This window comes from Protopterus annectens, chromosome 16.part0 (genome assembly GCF_019279795.1).
Source record: "Protopterus annectens isolate FY-2018-M chromosome 16.part0, PAN1.0, whole genome shotgun sequence".
Lineage (NCBI taxonomy): Eukaryota > Metazoa > Chordata > Ceratodontiformes > Protopteridae > Protopterus > Protopterus annectens.
In genome coordinates, this window is record NC_056750.1 from 623,698,407 (window position 1) to 623,719,573 (window position 21,167).

Consider the following 21,167-nt stretch of genomic DNA (forward strand, 5'->3'; position numbering starts at 1 on the left):
AATATTCTCACTTCGAGATCACACTACAGTGCAAGAAAGGGGAATCTCCCAGTCCAGCACTGTAGCGGGATCTCCGCTATCATTTGTCGGCCTTTCAAACATTCGCTCATATGGTGTCGGCCAAATGAGTGTTGAACATTTGAAAGTTTGAACAAATGAAGGGCTCCCATATATATATATATATATATATATATATATATGTATATATATATATGTATATGTATATATATATATATATATATATATATATATATATATATATATATATGAATATATAAATACACACACACGTTTCTGTGTCTATGTTACTATTTATTTATTTATGTATGTATATTTGTTTACCGGGAAATTCCTACTGGATGCAGGTCCTTTTTCAGTGGATGCCCGGGGAGAAAAGCTCAACAATATGTACATAAGAAGAAGTGATACAAAGTTGAAGCAATGACAAACAACATGACTAGCTGTTAGCATTAATACAGTAACTAGATATTGATTATCAACAGTATAAACAGTAAATGGTTGCAAGTTAAGATAGCTTATTCTTGTTAGTAATAAAACGTGTAACAAAGTGGTCAGACAAATTTTTAAAACTGCTCAAAGTCAACTAATGTATTCAGACTGAGGTTAGCAGTAGTGGAAGAATAGTTGGGTTAAGAGTCTAAGTGGAGGAGTGAGAGAGGGGTGGGGGTGTTAGTCTGGATTAGAGCAAGGACAGAACCAGTGCAAATTTAAGTGGGATTTGAGTGCAGTCTTGAAAAGGCTGCAGGAAGGTAGAGTAGTTTAGGAAGGGGGGAAGATTGTTCCAAAGTTTTGATATGGCACAGAAAAATAGAGCTTCTCCTGTCGAGTTTTTGGGTTTGATAACAATGAGTTGATTTTTGTTGCCTTGATCGTAAGGGCCTAGTGGAGTGATAGGGTTGGAGAAGGGTTTGAAGGGATGGGATTTTGAGGGGGTGGTTGATAAGTTTATGAGCAAGGGTGAGCTGATTAAGGTGAAGGAGTTGTGGGAGTTCTAGCCAGTTTAGTTCTTTAAGGGATATACAATGATGGCTGCGGTAGGAGGCCCCAGTGGCAAATTTTGTTGTAACAGGCTTCCAGCTTGTGTTGGTCTGTCTGTCTAAGGTTAGTAAATATGGGAGATGCATAGAGTAGGGTAGAGATTAGCTGGGAATTGACTATGGAGATTCTAGCTGACTTGGTGAGGTATTGGCTGCTTCGATATAATGCATCAAGTTTGTTGAGAACTTTATTTTACTGTGAGAGGTATGTGGGTGTCAAATCTAAGTTTGATGTCAATCTCCACACCGAGTAATTTGGTGTGTTCTGATAGAGATATGTTGGTATTGCCTTTGGCAAGAATACTGAAGTGGGGGAGTTTTGGATGGATTTGGAGGGTTGGAACAGGAGAAGTTTGGTCTTACTTGGGTTGAGTAAGAGTTGAGCATTGGATAGCCAGCTTTCTACAGATAAGAATGATTCCTGTGTGATTTGTTGGAGTTCTGGTAGAGTGGGGGCAGAGCAGATGAGGGTAGAGTCATCTGCGTACTCTAGAAGAGATGCTTGTCTGGCGGCAGTATGTAGGTTGTTAGTGAAAACTGAGAATAGTATGGGGCCAAGGATGGACCCTTGGGGAACTCTGAGAGTAACTGGAAGGCGAGGAGATAGGTTATCATCCCAGATTACTAATTGTTGGTGACCATGTAGATAGCTGTGGAACCACTTGCAGGCTGATTGTGAGAAGTAGAGGTTGGGGAGAGTAGAGAGTAGTAGCTCATGAGATACCATGTCAAAGGCCTTTGAAAGATCTAGAAATACGGCAGTGGAGAAGAGGCCATGAGGCAATCTCTCTCACTTGATCCTCCTTCCTTAACTTGGTTTACATCTTACCTTGAAAACCATCAGCAGGCAGTACCCTGGAAAAACTCACTATCTAATCTCCTTCCTATCTCTCTAGGTGTACCTCAAGGCTCTATCCTAGGCCGCCTTCTATTTTCTATCTTTATTAACGACCTCCAATCAGCTATCCCAAACACTGCCTGCATACAATATGCAGATGATTTGTCTATAATCTGTACTGCTACCTCTCAAACTGAACTCCAGTCTCTTACCCAAAAAGCTTTTACCTCTGTTGAACAATGGTTCTTAGACCGTTGCCTACTCCTCAACCCTAAGAAAACCAAACTGTTATTGTTCTCACCTACCCGTAAATCTACCCCACTAAACTTCACTCTCACTTCCACTGATAGTACTGTTATTTTTCCAGATTCAACTACAAAATTATTAGGGAAGACTATTGACAATAATCTCAGCTTTGACACTCATATCAACAATACATTAAAATTAGTTAATAAAAAAATAGGATCCCTTTACAGAATCAAACCCTTCCTTACACCCATAGCAAGGACCACATTAGCCAGATCTCACCTAATCTCTACTCTTCTATATGCTTCCCCCATTTATACTAATCTTTCCAAAAACAACCTTAAGAAACTAGCTACATCTTACTATAATATTGCTCGATTTGCTACAGGATCCCCATTTAGAACTCACCACTGCCTGAACCTAAGACAATTAGGTTGGCTTGAACTTCATAACCAGCTTGTACTTCAACAGCTCTTAATAGCTCACAAGATTCTATACTACCCAACTAAAATACCAATACTTTCTAACCTCATTTCACCATACAATAACCTGAAACATCTATGTTCTTCTAACAAACTACTGATTAATATTCCCAAACCCAAAAACTCTGCAGGTGACTCCCTCTTTTCCAACTCTGTTGGAAAAATGTGGAACAAACTCCCCTCTGATATCTCATCTTTATCCTCTCTACCACTTTTTAAAAAGCAACTGAAAATGCATCTTAATAAACACTGGCTTTGTTCCTGCACCAACCCAGATTAACTTTCCTTCTTCCTCTCTCTCCTTTCTTCTTACATGATTCCATCTTTCTCTTCTCCTTATATCCTGATAGCTCTCCCTCTACATAACATCTATGCAGATATATGCTATCACATATACACTGAATGACTTTTGTAATCCAAAATAACAAAAAAAACCCAAACTTTTTTGTATTTTTATTTTTATTTTAAAACATCATACGATTATACTTTTCGTTTTTGCTCCTATCATATTTGTGTATTTGTGTATTAACTAGCTCTGTTTATAAATTTAAATCTTGTATTACCTTTTCTCTTTTTAAACTTGTAATGACTGTTGGAGCTTATCTCCCTGGGCCTCTGCTGAAAATGGACATGTATCCAGCTAGACTAGCCCGATCAACAAATGTAAAATAAAATAAAATAAATAAATAAATAAATTTTTATGATGAAGTATAGTGTTGGTGAAGGAGAGCAAAGCAGAGGTAGTGCTGTGATATGGCCTGAAACCATGCTGTGTTTTGGAGAGGAGATTATTAGCTAAGAGGTAGTTGGAGACCTGGGTGTTGACACATTTTTCAAGTATCTTGGAGAGAGGTGAAAGGATGGCAATAGGGTGGTAATTGGAGAGGTCGGTGGAGGGGTTGGCCTTGTGGAGGGGAATAATGTGGGATATTTTCCATAAAGAGGGAACATAGCATTCAGTTATGGAATGGGTGATTAATATTGCAATAGGGTAAGCTAGTGCATCAGCTGCAATTTTTAAGTATTCAGAGGGGAGGTTGTCAGCTGCGAGTTTGGTGGGTTTAAGTTTTGACAAAAGTCTTTTTATGTTGGAGGTAGGTACTGAGGTGAAGAAGAAAAGAGGAGGGGGTAGGGTTAGGAGTTGGGGGGCAGATGTAGGAAAGTGTTTGTTTAGAGATGTTATAGTTTCAGTGAAGTTTGTTGAAGGATTCAGCAATACTGTTGGAGGAGTGGGGAATGGATGGCAGGAGGCTGTCTACCTTTCCTGGGTGGAGGATAGAGTTAATAGTGGACCAGAATTGCTAAGAATTATGGTGGGTAGAGTGTAGGGTGGATTGATAGTACAGGGATTTGTCTAAAGATGTCAGAAGATTGAAAGTTCAACAGACTGAAAATCAAAATATCTAAAACTCAAAATATTGAAAATAGGTTTAATGTAGGGGGCAAGCCACCCTGCACCCCTAATTGTTGTGGAATGCACCCCCCCACCATACCTCTTAACCTCTTAGTGCAAGAAATCTGGACAAAGCCTGACAAAATGGAGGTACAAAGGCCCAAAAATAGGGACATATTTTAAATATTTTAAATATTGCTGTCACAAACTTAGAAAGTTGCTAAAGCAACAGTATTTGTTTTAACATGCATTTTCTGAAATATTTGAAGTCTGAAACTCAAATGCATGTCATTATTAAGTGACGTCAATCATCAGATTATCTGCCATTTACAGCTGCCTGCTGTACATAATTGTCTATACTAGAATATTGATACCATTGGATTACTGTTTCTCATTTTTAGTGGCTTTACAACCTCACAAAGCATGGGTAGTCTGACAGCCTGTTCCAGTTAACTACTTATGTTTTTCCTAGTGAATGTGACTGCTTAAGCTTACACTGTCTAACTACATGGCCTATCTGTGAGCAGCATCCTGTCTGTACTGCTGTTACCTAACTCATAAATGCTGTTTATTGTACTAGAGTCCTGCTTATATATCTTAACAGAGGTATGTGCTGCTCTGACTCTAGAATTCCTTTTGATGAGTTGGTAACTGCTAAATTAATTACTAGAGCCTGCATCTTTGAGTTGTAATAGGTCTATGCTGCTCTTCCTAATTCCATACATTTTTGTCCTCCATCTTTAGTTTTAATAGAAGTCTGTGCTGCTCTAAACAATAATTCACCTAGATGTTTTCTACTGTTTGTTCCTAATGTGCTGTAGTTTGAAACTGTGTTGCATTACCTATGATTAATTGGTTAGAACTGTGCTGCATTTCCATGGTAAATTGATTGTATTAATATTTTCCCTCCTGCTCTCTCCTTTCTACCCTTCTTCTCTTGAAATAGCTCACTACTACTGATCTATTTATTCCTTTTTTTCTCTCTGTTCCCTTCTTTTGCTGCTGTAGTTTTGCATTCTATCTGTACAATTGCTCATTTATTCCGTTTCCTTACAGTGTATCACTGCTGAATCAGTACCACCTCAGGTGCCTCTCAGTCCTCTGCTTGGAATCCCTGGCTTCCCGCCCTTGAACAGACATCGTAAAAGGACTCCTGCTGTGCTTCTATTATATCCATGCCTCCCCAAGAGTTAATATCAAGTGTATGTACCCTATTGTAAACTAAACAATAAATTAAAAGTGCCCTCTTGTATAGTAACCCAGTGAGCAAAAGCTAGCAGCTTACCCTGGTTTTAATTCTCCCTCTCTATCTTCCTGGCTTCTTCCCCATATTCCCTGTGTCCAAGATCTACCTTTGTAATTACCCCGTCTGGCCACTAGGTGGCAACATTCCTGCTTTTCTTCACCTCTATGTATGCCTACGCTACCTTACCCTAACACTGCCCTGTTCTTAGCCCCAGTTTAGCCTACCACTCTTTTACACTATCTCTGCCCTGTATAGCCTCTAGCTCTTGTGACACTTCTGCTTCCTTCAACTCTAATACTGAGTGCCATTACTGTAGTCTCCTTACCTCAGATCTCCTCTCTCCTTCACTGATACACTTCATCATCCTCCTCCTTGACTCTACTCTTTCCGTTCGCCCTTCGGGCTCATTCTGCTCCCCTACCCTGCCCCCAAATCTCACCCGCCCCAACACTTCTACATTTATTCTACCCTTTCTCCACCCACTCATCCCAACTACCCAAAAGATTCTCTTCCAAATGTTCTGCCCGTCCCTCTACACACCCTACCTATTTACCCAATAAAAGCATTTTCCTTTTTGCAAACTCCTCCTCTCTTCCTCCTATATAGGTTCATAGGTTCATAGGTTCATACTAGGCTATCTGCCCAAGGGCATTTATAAGCCTAGCCCATAGTTATGTGGCTTTCGCCACCCCTTTAGTTTGAATAAAAACTATGCCTATCATTTTGCTGTGCCTCTGTCAAGCAGTGACGCTGAAGTAATCCCTGGGGTATATCTGCAATCTCCCATCCATTGGTCAAGATTCCTCTTGAACAAGACCAGAGAGGTGCTCTGCCTCACATGTACCGGGATTTTGTTCCACAGCATAGGGAGTCTCTGGGTGATGAATCTGTCCCTCCAGCACGTTCTATTTATAACCGTGTCAAGGTTTAAGTCTCCCGCCCTTGTGGTTCTGAGGGATCTAGATTTTTTGAGGTGAAGCATATTCATCAAATCTGGGTTTGACATGGCCTTATATGTCAGGCACAGGTCACCTCTGAGCAAGCGGTATGAGACTGAATAGAGCTGGAGTTCTTTCAGTCGGGCAGCATAAGACATATTTTTGAGACCCTTTATCCTTTTGGTGAGGAACTTTTGGGGCCTTTCAAGCTGCAGCAGGTGTCTGGTCAGATACATTCCGAGCGGGGCATTGTACTCAATCATAGGTCTAATAAGTGATGAGTACAGGGGACGATGACCTCCCTTGATCTAGATGTGAATCCCTTCATGATCAGGTGGGTGATATAGAAGGTTTTCCTAACTACTTTAGCAACATGAGTGTCAAACGAAGGCTACTGTCAACCTGGGTCCCCAGATCTCTGATGACTTTTCTGTGCTCAGTGGATTGCCACCTATATGGTAGCTAGGGTAGCCTTGTTTTTCCCAAAGGGTATGACTATGCATTTTTGGCGTTTAACTTCAGGCCATGGCTCTGGCACCAGTTATCCATTTCTGTGAGGCCCTTCTGGAGGATATCTGTGTCAGATGTGTTTTCGACTATGGCCCAGTTTGCAGTCATCTGCAAACTTTGTCAGCCATAACCCTCCTGTGTTTGCTTGTACTTCAGAAAAGTAGATGCCGAACAAGAGTGGACCCAGGACTGAGCCCTGTGGGACACCACTTGTGACAGGCTTTGAGTCTGACATGGCTCCAGCAACTCTGACCCTGTGGGTTCTGTCACTTAGCCAGTTTGCAACCCATCTTGTGATGTATGGGTTTACATTCAAGCTGATGAGTTTTTCGATGATACCTGAGTGGGGTATTGTGTGAAGGCCTTTGCCAGGTCGAGGTAGGCTGTATGGACTGCCTTTCCTCATCAATGGCCTTGGTGACTGTCTCAAAAAAGTCAACCAAGTTTAAGAGGCAGGATCTGCCTTTGACAAAGCCAAACTGAGTTGGATCCAAAGTCTGCAAGTTCCCTATGTCTTTATTTATGAGTTCCATTATGATCCTCTCCATGGCTTTGCAGATAATGCTTGTCAAGCTAATGGGGCGGTAATTTCCAGGGTCTGTGGAGGCACCGCCCTTATGAAGTGGGACCACAGTCGCCGTGCGCCACTCCTTGGGTACGTATCCTGAGGTGAGGCTAAGATTAAACAGCTGTCCTAACTGTGGGTTTATACACACATTCTCACTCTCTCCTCCCCCACCATTTAAACCCCCCATTTCAATTTTAACCCAGTTAAGCTTCTGCTTTGTCTCTGCCCCCTCTGATTTCTCATCTGCTTCTTCCCCCCAAATTATTCCCATTAAACTACATTTGTGCCACTATGCTTCTCTTAATTCTCCCCACCCTCCAGGCCCCCGCTTCCTCCTTGCATTCCTAATTCCCCTATTTTATGCCAGCTCATACTCCTCCAATGCACCACCTAGCCTACCTTCATCTCAAACTGACACACTCACCACTCTGCCCCCCATCCATTCTCTCATTTCTACCACATGTCCTCTTCCCTTATTCAGCCTCACCCACTCCACCTATTCTATCCTAAAATTATCACCTCTACAGCCAAAATAATTACCTCTAAACTAATGTTACTTCTACCTAAACTCACACAAAATAAACTCAAATGGCTAAAGGTTCCTTCCTTCAACATCCTAATACTAGCTGGGGATATCCATCCCAACCCTGGCCCAAGCCCCCTTACCAATAACACCCTCCCCTGTTCTCTTTTTTCACCCTCCACCCCCCACAATACCCTAAAATTCTTTACTCTCAATGCCCAAAGTCTCAATATTAAAACTCACCAATTGCAAGCATGGCTAATTCCTAACCAACCTGACATCTTAGCCATCTCAGAAACCTGGCTCAAACTCCATATCTCTGACTCAGAAATCCTGCCTAAAGGATTTCAATCCCTCAAAACTGACCGACTAACTAAAAAAGGAGGCAGCACTGCCCTAATTTACTCTAATCTTCTTACCTTAATTTCTCTCCAAATTCCAATCCCTCAATTCACCAATACCAAACTAACATTTGGTCTACTAAAAATGAACAAGCACAGGAATATCTGCATCATAGCCCTTTATATATCTCCTGGTAATAACATCTCTACCCTCGAAGATATCCTCTTATGGGCCTCATCTGAAATTAATTTTGAAACTTACATTCTAGGGGATGTAAATCTCGACTGGAACAAGTTCAATAGTCCCTCTCCCTCCTTATCCATTAACCTCTATAACTTCACTCAAGTAATCCTGTCCACCACCCGACCCAACAAAACAAATCCACCAGGATCCATTATAGACTGGATCCTAGTCACCCATTCAAATAAAATAACTTACTCTGGCACAATTCCCGACACCATTAGCGACCACCTCCCTGCCTTCATACATCATTCAACTAGCTCTACCTCTCAGCAACATCAATACATCCTCACCCACAACATTAGCAACTTCAACCCCTCAACTTTCTCAAATATCCTCAAACAAATGAACTGGCAAATCCTAAACTCCCTAGCCCCACTAAGGAACAGAAGGATAAAAACAAATACCACTCCATGACTCTCCAAAGAAACCAAACAAATTATGCTTCAAAGGGACAAATTCTGGAAGCTTTACCATAACAACAAACTCCCCAAAACCCTGATCAAATACAAACAACTCCATAACCTCACAAAAAAACATATCACTAAGGACAAAAAATCCTACTACATTAAGCTCCAGTCCAACAATAATAATAACCCCAAACAAGTCTAGAAATCCATAAACTCCCTTTTCAACCCCGGCTCTAAGAACAACCCCTGTCCTGGCCCTAGTATATCAGACCTTGAATTAGGCTCCAAATTTAATTTATTTTTTATTGAAACTATCTCTAACCTGACCAAGAACTTCCCCAGCAATAATCCACCCGACCACCATTCCTCATCACCTAACCACCCTATTTTGAGCTTAAGCCAGTCTCTACCAATCTCATAAAAGGACTCCTATCCAAACTTAAACCTTGCTCCAATGCTCCTGATAATATTCCCTCCTCTACCCTAAAATGTGCAGCCGACAGTATCACACTCCCAACCAGCATCCTAATCAACAGATCTATAAAGGAATTATATGTACCCAAACTATGACGTTCAGCCTACATTCTTCCTCTCCAAAAAGGTGGCAAAAATACTGACATCTCAAACTTCTGGCCCATTGCTCTGCTCTCTCCAATCTCCAAAATCTTAGAAAAATGTATCCACCTCCAACTTATGCCTTTCCTAACTTACTTCTACCCAGCAAGGCTTTTGCCCAGGCCATAGCACCAAAACTGCTCTACTCTCTTTCTTAAAAACTGTTAACCAAAGCCTGAGATTCAGGACATTTAGTTTCCACGGTTCTTCTCGACCTTTCTAAAGCTGTCAACACTCTCTCCCATAAACACCTTATCTATCATCTCTCAAACCTAAACCTCGCACCAAACACTGTATCCTGGTTCTCTAGCTACCTGTCAGATAGATCTCAGGCAGTGAAATGGAAGAGCATCACCTCCTCCTTTCTTCCTACCCCAACTGGCATCCCTCAAGGGTCCACCCTCGGACCTATGCTTTTTAACATCTTTATCAATAACCTTCACTCTGCTATTCCTGATGCCAAAATTATTCAATATGCAGATGATTCTACATTAGTCTGCTCTGCCTCAAACCTCCCTGATCTACTGACTAAAACCCAAACTGCTTTTGCTACCACTGAAAACTGGATGCAACAAAACCACCTGTCTCTAAATGCAAATAAATCTAAATTTCTACTATTCTCTCCCTCCAAGACATACTCTTATGACAAAAATTCATTCAAAGTCCTTAGCCATACCAACTCTCCCATTGAAGTGGTTCCCTTTGCAAAACTTCTTGGCATTACTATTGATGAACACCTCAAGTTCAATATCCATATCCAACAAAATATAAAGAAAACCCACCAAAAGCTAGGTCTGCTTTATAGGAACAATCTCTTTCTCTCAAACTCTACTAGACTTACTTTAGCTACCACTTACCTCCTCCCATCACTGTTATATGGAGCCCCTCTTCTAACTAACCTGACCGCTACCTCTAAACTGGAAAACTGCTGTAACAAGATCTCCAAATTTGCCTCCAGATCCAAAAATTCTACCCATCACTGCCATACCCTTAATTCTCTAAAGTGGCTAGAACTCCCCCTAATTACCTAGACTACCTCCAACTTACCACAGCACACAGACTTGTATTTCACCCATATAAATGTCCAGCTTTAATTAACATCTTTCCCTCCTACACCCCCAATAGACCGCTCTGATCTGAACATCAAAACCTAATTACTATCCACAAACCAAAACGATCTGCTGGCCAACTTCTCCTCTCTTTCCCACTAGGCAAGAAATGGAATTCTCTCCCATCCATTCTCAGTACAATAACTAACTCAGAAAACTTTAAAGCCCAGCTTTTCACTTACTTGTACTCCAAATGGAAATGCACCTGCCTTCACCCAGTCTAATTCTTTCTAACAAATGGCCTAATCTCTCTAACACCCCAACAGCTATCTCCCTGAGCTGACTCAAGCTCTCTGCAATTGCTTCTCAAGAATCCATATCTACTTTGTAAATATTGTAAATAGCTTCTTCTGTCAAATGAATGCATGTAAAGTGTTTCCTTACTCTAACTGATTGTTATGTATAATGTTTCTACACTTCAATTGTAATGAAGAAAAATTCTCAAATGAATCTCTACAGTACGACCATCCAGATACATCAAAATTATCTTTTTTCAACCAAGCCTGATACAGAATGTACATACTTGTAAACTGTACTTTATTATGTAACTTACTTTTGTATATTTACTATTTATGTTATATTGGAGCTTTTCTCCCCGGGCCTCCACTGAAAACGGGCTATCTTGGGCCCAGTGGACTTCCCCTATCACCAAACTGAAATAAACAAACAAATAAATAAATAAAAAAATAAATAAATTTGCAAGAAAACCACAAATTGTATGAGGAACAGACAAAATCAGGACATTCTGCAAAAATCTGGGCAGTTGAGAGGTATGCCCCTCACACCCCCTGCTAATTACTATACCAACTCCAAGAACTCCAAGACTGCACAACACTGGAAAGGGGCACATTCCATTTTTGATATTCTGAGTTTTAGCTATTTTGATTTTTAGGTGAACGGACATTGTCAGATGTCCTAAATGTCGAAGGCAGTAACTCCAGTTCGCAGAAAGTCGAATTTTCAGCTGCTGAACCTCGAAATACCGAATGCCAACCAGACTACTATTCCGCCCTGTCGACCCATGATAGCGCTTGTTGTGGTGGTTTTGTGACTGGTAATTGCGAATTCGGCATTTTGCATGACATTCTGAGTGTTCGCATCTGTGAGTTTCGACATTTAAGTTCGGAGTATGTAACGGTCGGGGATGTCGTCTTCGACCATATCCATGTATTCCATGTATTCCGTGTATTCCATACATATATATATATATATATATATATATATATATATATATATATATATGGGTCAATGACACCTGTTTGATCGACATCCTTTGACAATATAAACAAATAGTTAACAGGTGTGCAAGATTGACAGTTCTTAGGTAGGAAAATATTCCTTTCCTGGGGATTGTGTGATCTCAGAGTCAGTATATGAAATTAGCAGTGATGGGGCTGTCACAGCCCCCCACACTGGGAGTGCAGGGCGACTTGCCCACTGCAGAAAAACTTGCATTTGGGGAGATCCCCAGATCATGAGCAGAACGTGTCAATATTTGCAGTTTCAATGTTGCTATGTTGATATTGTGGTTGTTGGCATAAGTGGTCATTAAACCAGGTGTTAGAGGCCCATATATATAAATGCATGTGTAATCTACAACCTTAGTGCATAAAAGTCTAGCAGCATGGAAAGGCAGTATAAACAAAACACAACAGTACTATAGATAGATAGATAGATAGATAGATAGATAGATAGATAGATAGATATAGATATAGGGGATATATTTAATGGTGTGTGTATTTACATCAGCCTGACATATTCTTATCACAAAATACTCTTAATATTGAAGTACTTTAATATAAAGATAAGTAGCTATAACATCAAAATGTAAGGAGCATAAAAACATATATAAATATCAAGTAATAGGGTAATCACTGCAAGGCTCATATAATCTCATTCCTACCAAATTGATATAAAGCCCCCGACATTTGGATCCGATTTTTTTTCTTTTTTGCTTAAGATGTTATGCCATTGTTCTCTGGCAATTCCTTCTATTCTTAGTTTATCTATACCAATAAATATAAATAAAGCACCACTGTGTTTGATAGTGTGCCCCAGTTCATTAATGTGTGCTAATGTTAATCAACTTTCCTTAAAAATACTTAGACTAACACTATCACAACTCAAGACAGCTATGACATGCAAATACACACAACACAAAATATAACCCCTTACCTGAACCTTAATCTAACTCAACACATATTAATCTATCTCTAACACACACACACACACACACACACACACACACACACACACACACACACACACACACACACACACACACTCCCGCATACATTAGCTCTATCTCCTTGCCTAACTGAAACCTTAACCTTTAAATACACACTCATAAATATAGTCAACTTATTCCCTTGCCCAACCACTACTCTAAACCTAAAACACAAACACCCAGACTACCACAAAGCCACTTACCTTTGTTGAGCAATCTGGAAGTCACTCAATGCGCTAGCCCCAGAAACTGCCCTTCATACGAAATTCACTACAATTAAAATTGTTGCACACATGAGTGTTTGACCAAGTGAATTTTAACTGTGTGTGTGTGTGTCTGTGTGTGTGTGTGTGTGTGTGTGTGTGTGTGTGTGTGTGTGTGTGTGTGTGTGTGTGTGTGTATATATATATATATATATATATATATACACACACACACACATATATATATATATATATATATATATATATATATATATATATATATATATATAAATTCCTTACATTTCTTCTAGTGCCGTTTTGCTGATTCCAGTTTTGTCAAATGTCTGAGGTTGGCATTCAGTGGGGAAAGGAAATTCTCCTTCTTGGTTTGTCCCCTACATAAAATAGCACACATTTTTGTGCTTTCCTGAATCAGTTTTTTAGTTTAATGTTTTTTGGTTCACTCATTTGGTGGTTTGCATTTTTGTTAGTTAATCATGAGCCATATAGTGTTTATACACACACACACATATACACATACATACATACAGACATACACATATACACATACAGACTTCACTATTTACGCACATAATTGAATAAAATACTGCATTTTGTAACCTTTGAATAAGAGTCTTTCACTATTAAACTATTAAGAAAGGCTTCAAGCACCATTATTGCATTTGTTTCTTACAGGTTACTTTGAGATGACTTCTACCTATTCTATACTGCAAAGTCTGACTTAACCCAACTTCAAAGTCTGTGCCTGAAAACACTTTTGGGTTAAATAGCACCAGATTATGGAGCCCCCTATTTAAAACAAAAGGAATACCATTAATACAAAAGAGTTATAGATATATTTCACAACACCATCCAAGATTATGGATTTAGCTTCTTCCAAACATCAGGAGAATTCAGATCACATCATCTTGATATGGATATATAGATAGATAGATAAATGGATTGTCAAAGAGATGAAGAAAGTAGACAGGAGTATAAGGAGATGAGGAGCATGGCAAAGAGACACGTGGTGAAGGCTAAGGATAAGGCATATGGAGAGTTGTATGAAAGGTTGGTCACTAAAGAGGGAGAAAAGGACCTGTACTGATTGGCTAGACAGAGGGACCGAGCTAGGAAAGATGTGCAGCAGGTAAAGGGGATAAAGGATAATGAGGGAAACATACTCACAAGCGAGGAGAGTGTGTTGAGCAGATGGAAAAAGTACTTTGAGGGGCTGATGAATGAAGAGAATGAGAGAGAGAAGGTTGGATGATGTAGAGATAGTGAATCAGGAAGTGAAACAGATTAGCAAGGAGGAAGTACAGACAGCTATCAAGAGGATGAAGAATGGAAAGGCTGTTGGTCCAGATGACATACCAGTGTAAGCATGGGGGTGATTAGGAGAAATGGCAGTGGAGTTTTTAACCAGATTGTTTAATGAAATCTTGGAAAGTCAGAGGATGCCTGAGGAGTGGAGAAAAAGTGTTTTGGTAACTATTTTTAAAAATAAGGGTGATGTGCAGAGCTGTAGTAACTACAGAGGGATAAAACTGATCAGTCACAGCTTGAAGTTATAGGAAAGAATAGTAGAAGCTAGGTTAAGAAGGGAGGTGATGATTAGTGATCAGCAGTATGGTTTCATGTCGGGAAGGAGCACTACAGATGCAATGTTTGCTCTGAGAGTGCTGATGAAGAAATATAGAGAAGGTCAGAAGTAATTGCAATGTGTCTTTGTGGACTTGGAGAAAGCATATGATAGGGTGCCTAGAGAGGAGTTGGTATTGTATGAGGAAGTCAGGAGTGGCAGAGAAGTATGTAAGAGTGATACAGTATATGTATGAGGGTAGTGTGACAGTGGTGAAGTCTGCAGTGGGAGTGACAGATGTGTTTAAGGCGGAGGTGGGATTACATCAAGGATCAGCTCTGAGCCCTTTCTTATTTGCAATGGTGATGGACAAATTGACAGACGAGATCAGACAGGAAGCCCCATGGACTATGATGTTTGCAGATGAAATTGTGATCTGTAGTGAGTGTAGGGACCAGGTTGAGGAGATCCTGGAGAGGTGGAGATATGCTCTAGAGAGGAGAGGAATGAAGGTTAGTAGGACTAAGACAGAATATGAGTATATGAATGAGAGGGAGGATAGAGGAATGGTGAGGATGCAGCGAGTAGAGTTGGCGAAGGTGGATGAGTTTAAGTACTTGGGATCAACAGTTCAGAGTAATGGTGAGTGTGGAAGAGAGGTGAAGAAGAGAGTACAGGCAGGGTGGACTGGGTGGAGAAGAGTGTCAGGAGTGATTTGTGACAGATGGGTACCAGTAAGAGTGAAAGGGAAGGTCTACAAGAGGGTAGTGAGACCAGCTATGTTGTATGGGTTGGAGACTGTAGCATTGACAAAAAGGCAGGAGTCAGAGCTGGAAGTGGCAGAGTTAAAAATGTTAAGATTTGCACTGGGTGTGACAAGGATGGACAGGATTAGGAATTAGTATATTAGATGGTCAGCTCAGGTTGGACGGTTTGGAGACAAAGTCAGAGAGGCGAGATTGCGTTGGTTTGGACATGTGCTGAGGAGGGATGCTGGGTATATTGGGAAAAGGATGCTAAGGATGGAGCTGCCAGGTAAGAGGAAAAGAGGAAGGCCTAAGAGAAGGTTTATGGATGTGGTGAGAGAGGACATGCAGGTGGCTGGTGTGACACAGCAATATGCAGAGGACAGGAAGAAATGGAAACAGATGATCTGCTGTGGCGACCCCTAACGGGAACAGCTGAAAGAGAAGATAGATAGATAGATAGATAGATAGATAGATAGATAGATAGATAGATAGAGGGAGGGAGGGAAGTACAAATATCATTATCATCATGGGATTACAGCATTCAAGCTTTTAGAAGGATAACAAGTTGTAAGCTTGATAGCAGAATATATGAAGCTAAAACATGGATAGAAAGATGTGCTCTGTCATTGCGTAACAAAATATGGGACATGAAGGAAATTCTTGGTACAAAATCTGGTTGGAACTGTATTTGTATGAAACATAATGTAGTTACTGTAAATTGTATAAGAAAATTATGTGTGGTAGGCGTGGAAAGATGTAAATGGTAACATGTGCGCTATTTTCTGTGATAAGCACCAATGGATTATGCACACTGAAGGGGTCCATCCAAGTTGGACTTTGGTTTAACATATCAGGAGTGTGGCACCTCAGAAGTGCAGTCCCAACAGTATAGTGCTTCTCTGAAATGACAGTACTGACAAATAAACCCAAGACGTTGGTGTGTGATTACAAAGCACAGTTTTCGGACCTGGTATGAAGTGTAACATGTGACGGACAGTCAATAGCACTAGAACTACTTGATTTAAGTGCATTCTACAAATCACAACTGGGTGGTTTGTACTTACAAAGCATACTGAGTGAGCAGTAAGATTACCATGCCTGCATCACCAGGGCATCACTCAAGCACTACGTACTCCTTGTGTCTGCCAGATGTCTGCATCGATTAACATGCCTGCATCACCAGGGCATCACTCAAGCACTACGTACTCCTTGTGTCTGCCAGATGTCTGCATCGATTAACATGCCTGCATCACCAGGGCATCACTCAAGCACTACGTACTCCTTGTGTCTGCCAGATGTCTGCATCGATTAACATGCCTGCATCACCAGGGCATCACTCAAGCACTACGTACTCCTTGTGTCTGCCAGATGTCTGCATCGATTAACATGCCTGCATCACCAGGGCATCACTCAAGCACTACGTACTCCTTGTGTCTGCCAGATGTCTGCATCATAAAGGTCAGCAGGCCAGTGTATTATCACTGCCAGCATCTCTGAATTCATATTTTACTCATGAATGCCCTTGGGAATCTGAAGAAAACACTGCTGTCCAGCTATGATTCTTAACTAAAGTGAACAACTCATACAGAGTGTGCATATTTTCTTATAGTGTACACAAATGTTATATAAATACCAGAGATCACACTATATGAAATGTTCTCAAATTACTTGACTGATACCCAGAACGTGTGGGATAAATACCACTGCAGCAGAACACACCCATGTGGTTGAATGATATCAGTTATACTGTGTATTAAATGAAATCATTATGGCAAAACACAATTCACCATTTGTTTATTTGCCTGACATTTTCTAATAACAGCATTACCTTGGGTTGTTGCATTGCCTTTTTCTGGCTTTTATTCCTCCACCACAACTCCGAGAACAGGTTGTAAAGCTGCTCCAACTGGACCAGGCCCCATTAACTACTCCAGTAGGTCTCAATTCTTCTAAAGGGGTACAGCGTCCTTTCATACACCACTGCAAAAAAAATATATGCAGGTTCTATAAGGCTAGATAGTATGATTAAATAGACTATATCAATATAAAAAGATAATCGTACTACCTGTGAGTCACCAGAATATTATTACACAAAACATGACCAAAACAAGGATTTAAGGTACACAAAGGTTCCAGCCCTGCCATTATGAGATGTGTGAGTGTGTGCGCACGCGCGTGCATGTATAATATATGTGTGTGTGTGTGTGTGTGTGTGTGTGTGTGTGTGTGTGTATATATATATATATATATATATATATATATATATATATATATATATATACATATCTGTGTATTTAAAAATATCAAAACACCCAAAGGTGGACAGTGAACTGAGCATGCTCTGAGACACAGGTTCATAGTTTCATAGGTAGGTACTAGGCTATCGGCCCAAGGGCCTACGTAAGCCTAGCCAACAAGGTTCCCTGGTTTACACCACCCAAGAAAGTTATTTTTCTATGCCACTGTTGAGCAGAGACACAGAAGTGATCCCCGGGGTGTATTCCCTATTTCCCATCCACTTATCAAGATTTTACTTGAAGAGTGCTAATGAAGAACTTTGCTTGACATAGATGGGTAGCATGTTCCAGAGTATGGGAAGTCTCTGGGACAGGAATCTATCCCTCCAGCATGTTCTGTTTATTGTGGTGACAAGGTTTAGGTCCCTAGAACATGTAGCTTGGAGGGATTGTGATTTCTTTAGGTGTAGCATGTCCAACAGCTCTGGGTTTGACATAGCTTTATATGTTAGGCAGAGATCACCTCGGTGTAGGCGATATGCTACGGAGTAAAGCTGGAGTTTTTTGAGACAGTCAGTGTAGGGCATTTGTTTGAGGCCAGTAATCCTCTTTATGAGGTACTTCTGTGGCCATTCCAGCTGCTGCAGATGTCTTGTGAGGTACATTCGAAAAGGGGCGTTGTACTCTATAATGGGTCTAATGAGTGCCGAGTAGAGGGAACAATGACCTCTTTTTTCCTGGATGAGAACCCTTTTATGATGAGGTGTGCCACGTAGAAGGACTTCCTGACTACTGTGGCAATGTGACTATCAAAGGAGAGACTACTGTCCACCTGGGTCCCAAGGTCTCTTATCACACATTTGGCATTAAGTAGATTGCTGCCTATGTGGTAGTTCATGGGTACAGAGTTTTTACCAAAGGGGATGACACTGCACTTTTTGGCATTGAGCTTGAGGCCATGGCTCTGACACCAGGCATCTGTCCCAGCAAGACCCTTTTGTAGGATGTCCACATCATTTAGGGACTTGACTATGGCTCCTAGTTTGCAGTCATCTGCAAACTTCATTAGCCCGAGGCCTTATGTGTTTGCCTGTACTTCAAAGAAGTAGATATCAAACAGGAGAGGTCCCAGGACTGAACCCTGTGGTACTCCACTTGTCACTGGTTTGAGGTCAGATTTGGAGTCTGCAACATTTACAGTGTAGGTTCTGTCAGTGAGCCAGTTGGCAACCCATCTTGTGATGTAGGGATTTATACCTAGTTTAGCTATAATTCCAGAATGGGGGATGATGTCGAAAGCCTTGGCGAGGTCAAGATAGGTTGTGTGAACCACCTTACCCTCATCTACAGCTTTGGTGACTGCCTCAAAGAAGTCGATCAGGTTCAGGAGGCATGATCTGCCTTTCACAAACCCGAACTGGGTAGGATCCAGAGTTTGAAGGTTACCAATGTCTCTGTTTATGAGTTCCATGATGATACGTTCCATGGTCTTGCAGACCAGGCTCGTCAGGCTAATAGGGTGATAGTTCCCGTGATCAGTGGTGGCTCCCCCTTTGTGGAGTCAGATAACTGTTGCTGTGTGCCATTCAGTGGGCACAAAGCCTGATGCGAGGCAATTATTGAACATGATGCTTAGGTGGGGAGCCAGTTCATTCTGAAGTTCATGTAAAACGCACCCTGGGATGTTGTCTGGTCCCATGGATGCTGTGTTTTTGGCTTTAGAGGGTGCAGCTTTTACCTGCGTAGTTGTGATTACAGGGACTCTACATTCTTCCTGTATAGATATGGGCCCTTTAGGGGGTTGGGGGGGTAAAGTTAGCATTGAACCTATCTGCCAGGTTGTTAGCAATATCAGTTGGTTCAGTAATTTTCCTGCCTTTGTGCTGTAACTCAGAGCAGATCTGGGTGTTGCCATCGAGATTCTTGACATAGCTATAGAATGCTTTCTGGTTGCCCTTAGAATTAGTGACGAGTTTGTTTTCATAGCTAGCTTTGGAGGATCTTATAAGGGATCTCAGCTTCTTACTGAGGCTGACTAGGGAGCTCCTCCACTCATGGGATTTTACTCTCTTTTGCAACAGTTTCTTCCTTCTGTTGTACAGTTTGTTTATGGCAGGGGACCACCAGATTGGCTTCCTTTTTTTGGAGGATAGCGTCTTGGTTCTGTTTGGGATAGCACGATCCATGCACTCGTGTAAGTGCTTATAGAGTGCATTTGTGTAGGATTCAGCAGTTGTAACTGTATTGTCCATCTGCATGGGTGTCATGAAGTTCACCACTTCTGTTTTAAGAAGCATGAAGTTGGCTTTGGAGAAATTTTTTACCATGGTTTCCTTAATGGGGGGGGGGGTGTGCATATCAAGGGTGATTAGCTTATGGTCAGATCGGACCAACAAGGAGTTGACTTCAGATGTGGAACACTCATGTTGGTAATGACTGGGTCTAGTATATTGTTGCCCCTGGTGGGGGTGTGGATAAGTTGATCCAGGGCATTGTTGTTTTTGAATTCCAGAAAGCGTTGAGCTATGGAGTTGGCTTAACTAACATAACTAACTTAACATAACTTAACTAACATAACTAACATAACTAGAAAATTATGTTTTTTGCAGAGGGGCAATTCCAATTGCATCCCCAACACCCCCTGCTTATTATATATTCCAACTCTGAAATAGCACAATATTGGGAAAAGAGCATATTCCTCAATCCCAGTAAAGAAGTGATCTCACACAAATGTTGACCAAACCACATCGACAAAACAACTGTCTACTATACACAAAGCTGATATATATATATATATATATATATATATATATATATATATATATATATATAATATATTGCACAGTGTCATTAAGTTAACATTTAATACATCCATATTTGTAGTATTTCTTATATATATATATATATATATATATATATATATATATATATATATATATATATGTATATATATATATATATATATATATATATATTGCACGGTGTAAGTAAGTTAACATTTAATACATCCATATTTGTAGTATTTCTTCCTGTGGGCCTGTACTCTCTTAGTAAATGGCTAAATCCAGTTCAAATGTATTAACATACTTAACATGTAAGCATAACACAATAACACAATAAATCAATAAATCCACACCCATACTCTGCATTAGAATACCACTGATAAAATTATGATGCATGTGGTTAATTGTAATTAATTAGTAGCCATTTGAAATTCCATGTTGTCATTGTTAAATGCTTTAACAGATAAATGGATGCACATGTTTTTATAGAGTGAGATCCATTGTAAAGGTATACAATGCTATTCAGAGTCAGAAAGGAAAGCAGAAACTGGTTTTATATGACTTTCAGTACCATTCCCCTAAACAAGAAAACTACAAAATGTTAATGGACATTTGTAATGAAAAGTTCAGGAGTTTACAAAGATGGGTCAATATCCTGACAGCACCTTAAAGGAGAAGAGCTATTGAAAATCCAACCCATCTAACATGCTTTTCAGGTCAATTTACTGGGTGGATTAAAATCAAGCTGCTCTTGGTAAAGGAGCTCTCACACATGAAAAAAAATCATCATTTTACTTGCAGTTAGAGAAAAAGCCTTCTTTAAAAATTGTTCTAGCCACCCTATTCATTACTATCAAACCACCTC

At 40.5% G+C, this 21,167-nt stretch overlaps 1 protein-coding gene across 1 annotated transcript in view; it reads right to left on the reverse strand.

Moving 5' to 3' along the window:
- The window catches only part of ADAMTS13 (ADAM metallopeptidase with thrombospondin type 1 motif 13), a 1,149,238-nt gene that overhangs the window by 613,214 nt on the left and 514,857 nt on the right, over positions 1–21,167 (reverse strand). The window contains exon 12 of the mRNA XM_044058222.1: positions 17,111–17,262. Coding sequence (XP_043914157.1) covers positions 17,111–17,262 — 152 coding nt within the window. The remainder of the gene's footprint in view (positions 1–17,110; positions 17,263–21,167) is intronic.